Source organism: Electrona antarctica, assembly GCF_951216825.1.
Source record: "Electrona antarctica genome assembly, chromosome: 12".
NCBI classification, from domain to species: Eukaryota; Metazoa; Chordata; class Actinopteri; order Myctophiformes; family Myctophidae; genus Electrona; species Electrona antarctica.
In genome coordinates, this window is record NC_136793.1 from 28,370,625 (window position 1) to 28,382,861 (window position 12,237).

Below are 12,237 nucleotides of genomic sequence, written 5' to 3' on the forward strand. Positions count from 1 at the left end.
CATCTGTTTCTGTATTCAACAGGTTTCTTATACTAGCTGTACTGGTCAGAGTCAAGTTTACATCTCACAGTATGTCAAGGTTAATTATGTCGGTGTGGTATTTATTCATCTATAGTTGAAAAGTGCTGTACAATGTTCACCGAACTTCACCCAATTAAATTGAATTAAAAAAATAAATCACAATTAAACCACCCAATGTCCTAACGGTGTCAAGAGAAGTGGATGAGGGTATACATGAGTGTACAACTTAATGGAAATGGCATACAGCCCAGCCCTCTTGGCCATCAGAAAGGCAGCCTTGTCCCACTACCACCCTGTTTACTGAGCTTAGACATTGACCTGCTCAGGCGTTGCCTTAGCAATGCCATATGTTATGCAGGGGAAATTAAGAAAAAACACTGTGACCAGTGAATATCCCCTAGTGTACATCCCACTCCTCCTGGTCCTTACGGCCAGCTCAGGGGTATTTTCTACGAGTTTAGTTTAAATGACTCCGAAGGCTATAATAACTTGCTTTGTTATGTAAAACAAAGTGCAAGGCAAGCTGATGCTCATCCTACATTGGAGGAAAATTATAGCCATTTTTCCACCCTGCATGTTTACTCAAAACATTCTAAGCCGAATAATCCCTAGCATTATTGAAGGGGATGTGGAAGATGATGTCTTGGGGCTATGGCAGACAGACAGTGAACACATAAAGGACCTGAGAGAGATTCTCATTCTCAAAGCTTCTTTTCGCTTGTTAAGACATAATTTAGAGCTTGTCATTTTCCATTGCCTTATTTTGAATACTTCAAGTCAGAAAAAGCAAGCCAGGTATGTATGAAGAGCAAGTGTTGACTGGCAATGTCTGGGCAGAGATGGATTATAATTGTTTCAGTATTTCATACCAGTCATGAAAGCTCCTTTCTGATAATGGCAATACTCTTAGATTGTTTGGAATGAAGAATTCAATTGGTAATGATGAATACCGTAAATACGTACTTCCTCTCCGTTCCCTTTTGTAAGGTCTTGTTCTGACGGTGGCCTCCTGGCTTTCTGCATTTAGATAATGGGTTTCAGCAATCCATATTTGTCAAATGCAACCACTGAGTTGATGGCAAGACTAAAATTGAAGATAGGCGAATTGGCAGGCAGATAATATAACAGGAAATTGGCAATAACTATGATACCGGAACTCAGCATCTCTTCATTGGGCAAAGCCAGAGATAAATCTGATACTTTCATCCCCTTTAATACACACTGTCGTATTTAGATGTACTTTTGTAAGGGTTCTTGTCTATAACATGGAATGATACTATCTGGGCAACCTGATGACAACAGAGACGTCCTAGAAGAAATGTGGGGATGAAAGTTCCTTGTAAACGCTAAATGCTATCAGACAAGAACAAGGAAATCTTCTTGGTATTTGGCAACAATCTATAGAGAGAAATTCATTGGTGACGTTTCCTTACCCCGAGACCCACCTGATCGAACTAGCCTGTCCAGCCTCTCCATGGAAGGCGAGCCCACCCTGGATATGGTGGTGCTGGACCTAGGGCTTCCCGGCATGGAGCACTCAGAACCAGCATCAAATGAGTCCTCATGGTTCAGCATCAACAGTTCCCTGACACACTTGTGGCAGACACTGTGTTGGCATGGCAGGATCAAAGGGTGGGTGAACAGCTCCTTACAGATAGGGCAGATCAGCTCCCGCTCAATGTTCTTGATTGGAACCTGGTGAAGGACACAATCATTTTAATTGGAGAATGGCTTCAACCGGTATTCAAAATCAGCATTCTGCTGTCATTTTAGGACAAAATAAGTGACTGCATTACTGTAGTTTAGTAGCGATTGGGGGACTAGAGGTCGGCATACATAGTGTTGGGTCAGTTACATGTAGCTTAACTTGCCCATTATTTGACGTTTCTTTTCCAGTAAGAATTGAGGCTAGACGTAAAGTGGAGAACAATAAGTCTATTAAAGTGAATTAGGCCTATTAGCTATGATTCATTGTTATCTGCAGTGTTGGTCATGTTAAGCTACATGTATCTGACCCAACACTGCAAAAACAGTGAATCATAGCTAATAGGCCTATTAATTAACTTTAATAGACCTATTGCTTACGTGCAGGTATTCGAGCCTCAATTCTTACTGGAAAAAACAAATGATTAAAACCAGGGTTGGTAAAGCTACATATAGCTGACCCAACTCTATAAATCCAAATGAACAGACAGGGTACTACTTTGTATGCTCTACTACACTAAAGCAACGTATTGGTGAAAAACATGGCATGATGTCAATGGTGCTTGGTTATCTTTAGCATACTTATTATGCAACTGTTCAGGATTAAGTCTGGTCTAAAAATAGACAAACGGGCAATATGGTAAAAGACAAATGTCAATGCTACACTATTATCTAGTATGGTGGTTGTAGATAAATGTATGCCAGATCAATTTTGGGGGAATTAAAATCCCATCAAGAACAGTCGAGCAGATTGTTTGATTGATTGACTGATCACTGATTGATTCCAGGTTGTCTAACAAGACATTGGTCACATTGACACATTCCAACACCCTGCTGTCAATGCTGAGAGAGAAAATAAATCAACTTATAACGTTTCAGAAACTGCAGTGCACTGACACTGTGCAACAGAGGCCAGTGTCGTCTGGGAGATAGGCAGCCTAACCGATTCCCAATCCCAACCAAGTATGCCCTAGCCTAAACATCTATACACCGATGTCTAATTCATGAAGTAATTCAGGTTACAAGTGAATTGTGTAATTATGACTAGCGCAGAAGCGGTTCAGTTCAGACACACGGGAGGGCTAAATCATGTTTACGACTTCACCGCGGTTGATCGATAGTCGATCAAAATGTTCATCTTCCAGCAGGGAAACTTCATCATTCATTGTTATCTTATCCGCCACTTACCGCAAAGGAATTGCGTCGCGTCTCTGCAGACATGCTGGAGTATAAATAGCGTTCCCTGCGTTTTGTTTTGATCTAACCAACAACTTCTTCAACACGAGCTGAGAAGATGCCGACAATGAATTAAAACTGTGACGTTGCAGCAGCAGAGAACGGGTGAATCAGCAGACGGTTCGGTTCTGCAGACAGAGTGCATGTAATGTAATGCAAGCAACCGGACTCTCACACAGAGAGCCTAGTAGGGGTTGAGTGGGCGGAGTAGAGGAGGAGAGAGGGGGGTCATGGGAACAATGTTACAGCCATTTGTATTCAAATTAGGAGGCGGGGCTTATTGCAGCTCGAGGCATCATGTTTCACCCACGTCTAACCAACAGGTTCCACTTCCATCAACATCGAGCTCTGACAACAACAAAGACAAGTCAAGTATTCTTATTATTGCAATATTCAAATCGGTAAGCCTACATCATGGGTCAACGATGACGGGTAGGCCTAGCCGCCTAGATCTATATGCAGTGCGTTAAAGTATGGCTGCACGATTATGACGTTTCCGTTTGTTTTTGCTGAATATTGTATTCACAGTTATTGATTATGACAGGGGTTTTCAACTGATTGTGAACTAGAGACATGAGACATCACCCTGACTAAGAATCAACATGGAGACCACTGTTGTGTTTGGATTGGATATGGGCATGTTTTTATATAGCCTACCACTTTTGTTTCTCAAGAGATGGATGGTACACGGACTAGTGGACCATGGCATAATAGGCCTGCAGGTGGCCCATGGGAAAATGTTTCAAAATGAAATGAAAGGCCTTTGTAAAATGTATTCAAATATGTTAAATAATACAGTATTTCAAAAGCCCATCAAATGTAAGAAAATATTTGAATTATATAGCTGATAAAAAGATTGAAATTAAATCCTTACTTGATTTCATTCATTGCACGATACTACGTGCAACAAATGATATTTAAGTGAAATAAACGAGTGGTCCAGAGCCAAAAGATATATCTATTATTTTATTTTTTTGAGAACCACTGATCTATTCATCCCTTATTCCATTCACTCTATCCAACCTTCCATTTAGACTCAGGTTAACTGAGTACCACAGACGAAAAACAGTCTAAGTCCAAATGTCATTCTGACCCCTCCACGAAAAGGCCTCGTTGTCCTGAACCCTTATCTATCATTTGTACATTATGGATCAATAGTGTGGACTTAGACTGTTTTTCGTCTGTGGCATTCGCATTCCTGATAGTAGGCTACTGATAGAGGACACATGATGACATGTAGTAATGATTATATAGATATGGGCACATTCCTAATAATGATGACTCAATCAACCGTCTGGGCGCCTAATCTGGGCACCCTTCTTGAGTTTCTAACCTTTTCTGTGGAATTTCTTAACCTCGACTTCCCAGTAACTGACAACATTGACACACTTCCATGGAACAGAGCACAAAAGTTTAGTGCACTGTTCTGTGGAAGAGAATACGGTCAGGGACCACATGGACCAACCTGTTGAAAACCCCTGGATTATGATGATGATGGGGAAAGGTTCTTTTTTGATCCTTTTAAAGGACCACTTCACTACTTTTCAACCTATCTTCATATAATTGGTCCTCACTAATGATCATGACAAAATAGCAAAAATAAATCTACTCAGCCTGTGTCTCATGGGAGGGCTGTAGGCCAGGGGTGTCCACACTTTACATACTACAACTACATAATTCAGCTTCCGATTTAAACAATTCTATCATCATAAAAAGTGTATCTCAGCCTCTTTTCAGCCTTATGTCATGTAACCAAATAACCAAGCAAGCAAGGTACAAATAAATAAAAATAAATATAAGGAACAAGGAACAATGAGAAATTATGCCCTGGAAAATGCCCAGGTTAAAAAAATGTAAAAATGTCCCATACTGTTGGGTGGGCCGATCATAATACAATTCAGGTATGAAGCTGTGGGCGTATAAAATCCGCCCCAGGGCCGCATTTGGCCCGTGGGCCGCACTTTGGACACAGCTGCTGTTGGCAGTTCAGAAACCCATCCACCAGTCATCAATGGGGAATCAAAGCTAACTAGAAAAAGTGCCCTTCTGGGCACAGGTCTCCACCAGGTGACCTGTGTGTGTGTGTGTGTGTGTGTGTGTGTGTGTGTGTGTGTGTGTGTGTGTGTGTGTGTGTGTGTGTGTGTGTGTCGCGGCTTGGCCTGTTGTAGCGCCACCATGAGGCTGATTTGAAAACGGTCAAGTGGCATTTCTTCCAAAGCCTAGTGGGAATATGCATGCACAGTTTCACCACAATCGGACGCTGCGTTGAGTAGTTGTGGCGATTTGTACAAAACGGGTACAAAGCGGGCTACTCCTGAAAAGTTTAGAAGCCAATCGTAGCCAATGAGGGTGGATTATGAGAAATCAAACAAACCCGTCTTGATCACATGACTATGGAGAGCATGTGTACCGATTTGCGTGAAATTTGGATAAAAGGAGTAATATTAGAAAATGTGTTTGACATATGTCGGCCTCCTGGTGGCGCTATAAAGAGCAGATGTGAAAAATTCCAGGAAAAGGTTTTTCCTTGGCCTCTAGGGAGTTGGCATACAAAGTTATCCACAGAGCCGTGCAGTTAGAGGTAAAAACACTTTTCAGCCAGTTATAGCGCCACCATGAGGCTGAGTTGAAAATGTTCATGTGGCATTTCTTCCTCTGCCTAGTGGGAAGTGGGAATTTCACGGAAATCACACAATGTGTTCATGATTTGCAGCATTTTGTTTGAAACTGAGCACTCCTGCGAACTTTGGAAGCCAATCTTAGCCAATCAGGATGGAGTCCGAGAAATCTGAAAGACCCGTTTCGTTGAATGGCTCTAGAGCATGGGTTTTCAACAGGTGGTCCGTGGACCACTGGTGGTCCGTGAAGGTGTTGCATGTGGTCCCTGACCATGCATTTAGTAATGTAGGAAAGTGAAGATTTATTGCATTGACCACAAGTTAAGAAACAATGCAGTAAATGATCTGGTGACAAACGATGACGCGTCGATGTTGTCAGTTACTGGGAAGTCGGATGTCAAGAACTTCCACAGAAAGGTGAGTTAGAATCTCAAGGGAAACCGTACCGGTTTTCCTGGTTGAGTCACCATTATAAGGAAATGTGCCCATAATCAATCACAAGTGTCTGCTTACTCATAGAGTAAGTTACAATGAACAGCAACATGAGTTTAATATGGAAGGTTAATTTCTTTCCCCCACACCACGCCCATATCCCCCCTCCCAACACAACAATGGTCCCCAGGTTAATTCTCAGTCAGGGTAGTGGTCCCCAGGTTGATTCTCAGTCAGGGTGGTGGTCCCCAGGTTGATTCTCAGTCAGGGTGGTGGTCCCTGGTTCATAATCAGTTGAAAACCCTTGCTCTAGACTCTAGAGCAAATTGGTACACAGTCTCTCTAGAGTCTAGAGAGACTGTGTGATGTTTGGACAAAATCTGTAGGTGTACTGTCCAAAAACCTGTTTTGCACAAAGCGGCCTCCTGGTGGCGCTATAACAGGCCATTCTGGACATTTTGGGGCAGAGGTTCATCGTTGGCATCCAGGGAGTGTGTGTGCAAAATTTGGCACCGACCAGGTTAACGGTGCCGGAGATTAGCTGGTCACAGACGGACGGACGGACGGACGGACGGACACACGGACACACGGACGGAGTGCAAAACATACTCTCTCCCCATGCCTTCGGCCTGGTGGTGGAGACAATAAAAACTGCAGGCTTTCTATTCCTGAAAAGTTGCAATACAAAAAAAGAAGCCATCGTTCTCACGGTAATAAAAATCTAAATAAGCCTATAGCCTATATCTTTTTTAAATCTTGTTAAAAAAATCTGCCTAATGATGAGTTTCTGAACTGCCCACAGCCCACAGACAGTGTAAATAAAAATAATAAATAAAATGAACATGAACATTAGTGAGAATATATATGATTTTAAAGTGAAATATCCCTTTTATACTCAACATTCTGGTAGGCTACTAGCCAAAGAGAGAACAAACGTGAAAATTCTCATTCTAGCCTATAGTAGGCCTACTCTGCCACCAAAATGTGGAATGCCCTGACAGGCTGACACCATCCATTAAAAGCTGTGAATCACTGGTTTCTTTCAAAACTAGCCTGGAAAACTATCTATCAGGAGACCACAAGGGGAAGTAAATGCAATTTCAGACCGGTATATGTAATTCACTGCTGACGTTTTCCCTTTTCTCCTTTGTACATAGTATTACTATGTTTCATTTGTTGATTGATTGATTGATTGATTGATTGATTGATTGATTGATTGATTGAACATTTTATTTCACAGTATGTAGAATGGGTACATTTCAAACAAAAGTCAATACAAAATCTGCTATTGTGGACGAAACCATGATAAAGCACTAAGATTTATTTTATAGACTACAATGTTAATGAATTGAATATACAGGATTGAAACAAGTCCCCAGGACTTTTTTGTGTTATCCTAATCCTTATCCATGTCTCTTTACTTTTCTTTTGAAATGAAAAGGCATGTGGTCTCCTAGGCTAATCCATGTCTGACTATATACCTCTACTGTTTACATTTCTGAAAGTATAGATGGGGGGAAAACACCCAAAGTGTGCTAATCCCGAGGCAACTTCTGTGTTGCCCACATTGAACATTCATGCAGTGGACACAATGATTTCAACTAAAGGTAGGCCTAATTGATAGACTACTCTTATACAGTAGTTCTCCCTACAAGGCCACATACATAACAAATCTGGCATGAATTATCTGGCCAGAGAAGAAAAGGCTTGGGAAACGCTACTATACAACCCCACCAGACCTACCAAATGCTCTGCTTAAATCTGACCATTTGGCCTAAAGAGTAATAATTTAGGGGCACCAAACGGTTTGGTTAATAAGCTCTCTCTTGTCTTGCGGTTCATTGATTGATTAATTGAATACTTTATTAACAGTACAGCGGTATGATTATACAATGATTCTAAAAGGATAACACAAAAGAGGGCTTTTCCATTGTGGTCCTATGTATTCTATTCAATTAATCCAGACATTTAAATACATACAATAACATACAAGAAATCATCAACACTATGTACAGAAACCTTGGGGGCGGGGGGGAGGGGTGGGGGAGTTCTGATGTCAAGCTTAGAAGACTTGTCTAGGACCAGTTGAACAAATTTAACCCATAGAGTTGATTTAACCATGTTTGTGCCGAATCTAGGTTGAACGAGATCAGTGGATCTCTCTCTGGTGTTGTGCCTGTGATCAGTGGATCTCTCTCTGGTGTTGTGCCTGTGGGTGTGTCTCAAGTTATTGAAGTAGTTTGACAGATACATGGGCACTGGTGGTCCCTTGAGTATCTTGAAGACCAGGCCCATTGCAAGTTGCTGTAGCCTACTCTGTCCTCCCCCACTCTACCAAACAATGGGTTGGGATCAATTTGTGGGTCACAGACCACTTTTTATGGTTGTCAAATCTTTGGCCTTACTGCGGTTCATTTTGGACCCAAAAAGAATAGATTTAGTTTGGCCCAGGTGTAATGACAGTTTGTTATCAGTGAGCCATGTGCACATTTTAGCGAGCTCAGAGCTAAGGGCTTTTTCAACCTGCAATTTGTCCTTGTCTGAGACCAGGAGTGCAGAGTCATCCGGGAACAAGAACAAATTGCAGTCACATGCTGAAGTCATGTCGTTAATATAAATTAGGGAATAGTAAAGGTATGCTTCCTTGTGGAACACCGACGCTCACTGGGAAGGAGGAGGACTGGGTTCTGTTCATATCCACCACCTGTTCTCTCCCTCTAGATAAGAGTTCATCCAGTTCACGGATGCGCTATCAAAATATTACGATAGGTGGCCAAACAGAACCATTCCAAAGGTACTGTTGTATCGTCTAATTTGAGTCAGTGTTAAGTATCATATAGCAGCCTATATAAAACCATACATTTCCTCCACAACAGATGATCAATTGTGCTCTAACGTGCAAGATAATGTTGTACATGATGCAAAATCTGCTTCCTGAAACTTTGACTCAGCTATGCCTTCAAGGCATGTATGTACCATATAGCAATAAAGCTCTCTCTCTCTCTCTCTCTCTCTCTCTCTCTCTCTCTCTCTCACACACACACACACACACACTCACACACACACATTTTGGCAGGCAGTCAAGCAAATAGGATGCACATCTGCTTATTCTCCCTCACATATTCCACCTCACCACATTAATCACTAATCAGTCTACTTTCTCACATGACAAGAGTCCGAGAGCAGCCTAGAGACTGTCCTCTGGCATTTAGGTCAGACTTGCTAATATTGTCTGAAATCAGGCCTAAAGTAATGTTTTTTTCTGACATGATAGAACGTTGGAATAGAGTAGGGGAGTAGGCTATCTGCTAGAATAGAATGCTTATTGCTTAAAAATAAAGGACATACAAAAATCACTGGTACAATACAAACATATTCATACATTTTACAAAATATTATAGGGAAGAATAGAATAAAGATATAGCTTAAATTTAAACGATGCTTGTGAGTTCAATGTTCCAGCCATACCACGTAGGCAGGCCGGGCTGTTGGTTTTCACACCTTCATCTAATGACAGCGCAGGACCGGCACCCTAGGCGACGGCCAGCTGCTGCTGCACCGTCACCCCGACACTGACAGTCCATTATCTGTCAAGACCATAAATCAACCTGACCTGATCTGATGCTCAACTAGTAGAGGATACTCACCTCTCCTCGTTCGATTCGCTCCACGATACTGGCGAACTCTAACATATCCTCGGAATCCGACAAGACCGACATGGCTACAGATTATGTGCAAACAAAGGTAGAAATATAAGATATAGGCTGCTCAATAAATTAACACGATATAAATATCAAAAACACCCCTGAAAGCACCAGGGCAAAAAAAAAAAAAAAAGAGATCAAACGTCTTTTTTTCCTTTTCTTCAGAGCAGGCAGGAAGGTACACAAGACGACATCCAAATAAAAGAGTCACTGCTCTTCCATCAGCATCATCCTCTCTCAGTCAGAGTATTACACATCCGTCCGTGTCTATGGAGACCGTCTGCATGAAGTCCGTTTGATTTCGATTGGAATCATCATGTTGGAGTGGAAACCCCGCCCTCCGTGCCCAGCGTAAGCTACTGTATCTGCTGCCTGGCATCGTGCACGCGCAGCTGATTCAGTGGCTACTGTACATCGCCTGGCGCCGTGGACGCGCAGCTGCTTCTCCCGTTTCCCTCTCTCCGCCAGAGACACGCGTACGAGCATGATGAGCATCATCTGTTGGCGGAGATGTCTCGAATATACAGACAGACAGAGCTCTTTGTTTTCTGCTGTCAGATCGCAAATTTACCGCAACGAACTGTCCACTTTTCCTTGAACCACTAGCCTGCATCTATAGATTCAGGTGTGTGTAGCCTAAGCCTATTGCGGAGAAAATCGGGGGAGTTCTCATACAATTCTACGCCTGTATTTGCACTGCAGCCAGTGGTTATTTACGCGCGAGTGGAGATGCGCTCACGTGCGCATATGGTGCTTAATATAGATCTATTGCTCATCATTCACGACCCATATAACCCGTGCCCTCTTTAGTCTCACAGTAAATCGTTATTTTTGTATGAATGTCTCTCAAACTGGCCAAGTAGGCCTAGAGACTATAGGCATGGAATCAATTGCACAAGTTGTAGGGCCATACTCCGGCTCAATTAAAAATGTAGGCCTATATAGCCTATAGGCATAAGACAGTCAGTGTAAAATGTATAGCCGCCCGATGCTATGCCATGATAAAAATGTCACAGCTTTAATAACCGGATTGAGTTTGTGCATGCATTCTGGCAATGCCACTTGTTCCACACGAAGGGTCTTGGCATTACCAGATGGTGGCCTCCCCACATGTTCCACATGACATGAGCACATGTCGTGGGACAAGTCTATCCTGATTCCTGAGGCATGTCTGACTGACACAATACGCCACCTATCTATCTATCTATCTATCTATCTATCTATCTATCTATCTATCTATCTATCTATCTGTTTCTCTCTCTTTCGGCCTATGCTATACCAATTAAAAAACAGCAGATCTACAACTAAGCTCTCAACTGTCCCTGGGGAACCTCCTGGTCAAACAAATTATATAGCACGGTTTAAGTGGTCAAGTGTTTTGGGGAATAGGTGAGTGAAGTCTATAAGTGGCATTGACCCATAGGGGATGTCTAAGGTCATGCTGAGCAGTGCCCTCTGCTTAAGGGAGTCAGTAAAACATTGATTTGTTGGCTTTACTGAGGCTATTATTGATTTACCTATATAATACATGGATCATGCCTCTATTATGTAGAGTCTACATAATAGAGGCATGATTCATGTATTATATAGATATTTAACCTGCATCTATCTACATTGTAGACTAAGTCCAACTCAAATGTCATCCAGGAGCCCTATATGGGTCATTAGAAATTACTGTTGACACTGACACGTTGTCACATCATGAGGTCTCGCTAATGATCATTCAATATAGATGTATGGCTACACCCTTTATTACAGGTGTCTCACTTAATTTCTCCTATTTCATGTATAGAACTAAAGAGTTCCATATATCTGTACGCTTGGGCCTTTTTGTGTTCAATCCATTGAACACAATGGATTTTGCATGTCTGACTGACACAATACGCCACCTATCTATCTATCTATCTATCTATCTATCTTTTCCATCTCGCCCCACTACTCTATACCTAGCTGTAAATAACAAACATAATTCATGTTGGTGATTATATAAAAGGTATTATCATATTAATTTATCATTGTTAAATTCACTATGTATATCCATGGGCATAATAGCATGATGATCCCATTACAAAACATGGGCTACATGGAAGAAATGTGTTTAATAAAACGAAATTAACTGCTAGAAGGTCCTAAATTAACTTAATTAAGCAGTCATTGTCTCTGTGTCATGTTGTTCTTTCTACATTTTACATTTTACAGAGATCACTATACAATCAAATAAATCTGTATACAAGATAATTTCACATTTCAGAGAGGGAGGGAAATACTAAATTTTGCAGGGGCGAGTTGGTAAAGGGGCGGTGGTTTGGTATTCCAACAAGGTATTCAATTCCATCTTTTACAACAATACCCTGCTTCAATCACTGTGCTAATTTAACATACAATGTTCAACTAATATAGGCCCACTGAACAGTTCTACTGGAGCAATTTGGGATTGAATGCCTTGCTGTAAAGCTATACTTTATTATCTCCCTTTACTTGGGGAAATTTGTCCTCTGCATTTGACCCATCCTAACTGAGTA

The 12,237-nt window shown here is 41.7% G+C and overlaps 1 protein-coding gene across 2 annotated transcripts in view; it reads right to left on the reverse strand.

The window, feature by feature from the left end:
- Positions 1 to 3,174, reverse strand: part of trim36 (tripartite motif containing 36) — a 30,379-nt gene extending 27,205 nt beyond the window's left edge. Inside the window, exons 1-2 of one of the 2 annotated variants that reach the window (XM_079517316.1) lie at positions 2,914 to 3,174; positions 1,467 to 1,716 (exon numbers count right to left, since the gene is read on the reverse strand). In XM_079517316.1, coding sequence (XP_079373442.1) covers positions 1,467 to 1,716; positions 2,914 to 2,946 — 283 coding nt within the window. In that variant the 5' untranslated portion in view covers positions 2,947 to 3,174. Of the gene's footprint in view, positions 1 to 1,454; positions 1,717 to 2,913 lie in introns of both variants that reach the window. The other variant, XM_079517315.1, reaches the window with a different exon arrangement.
- Positions 3,175 to 12,237: the final 9,063 nt, after the last annotated feature.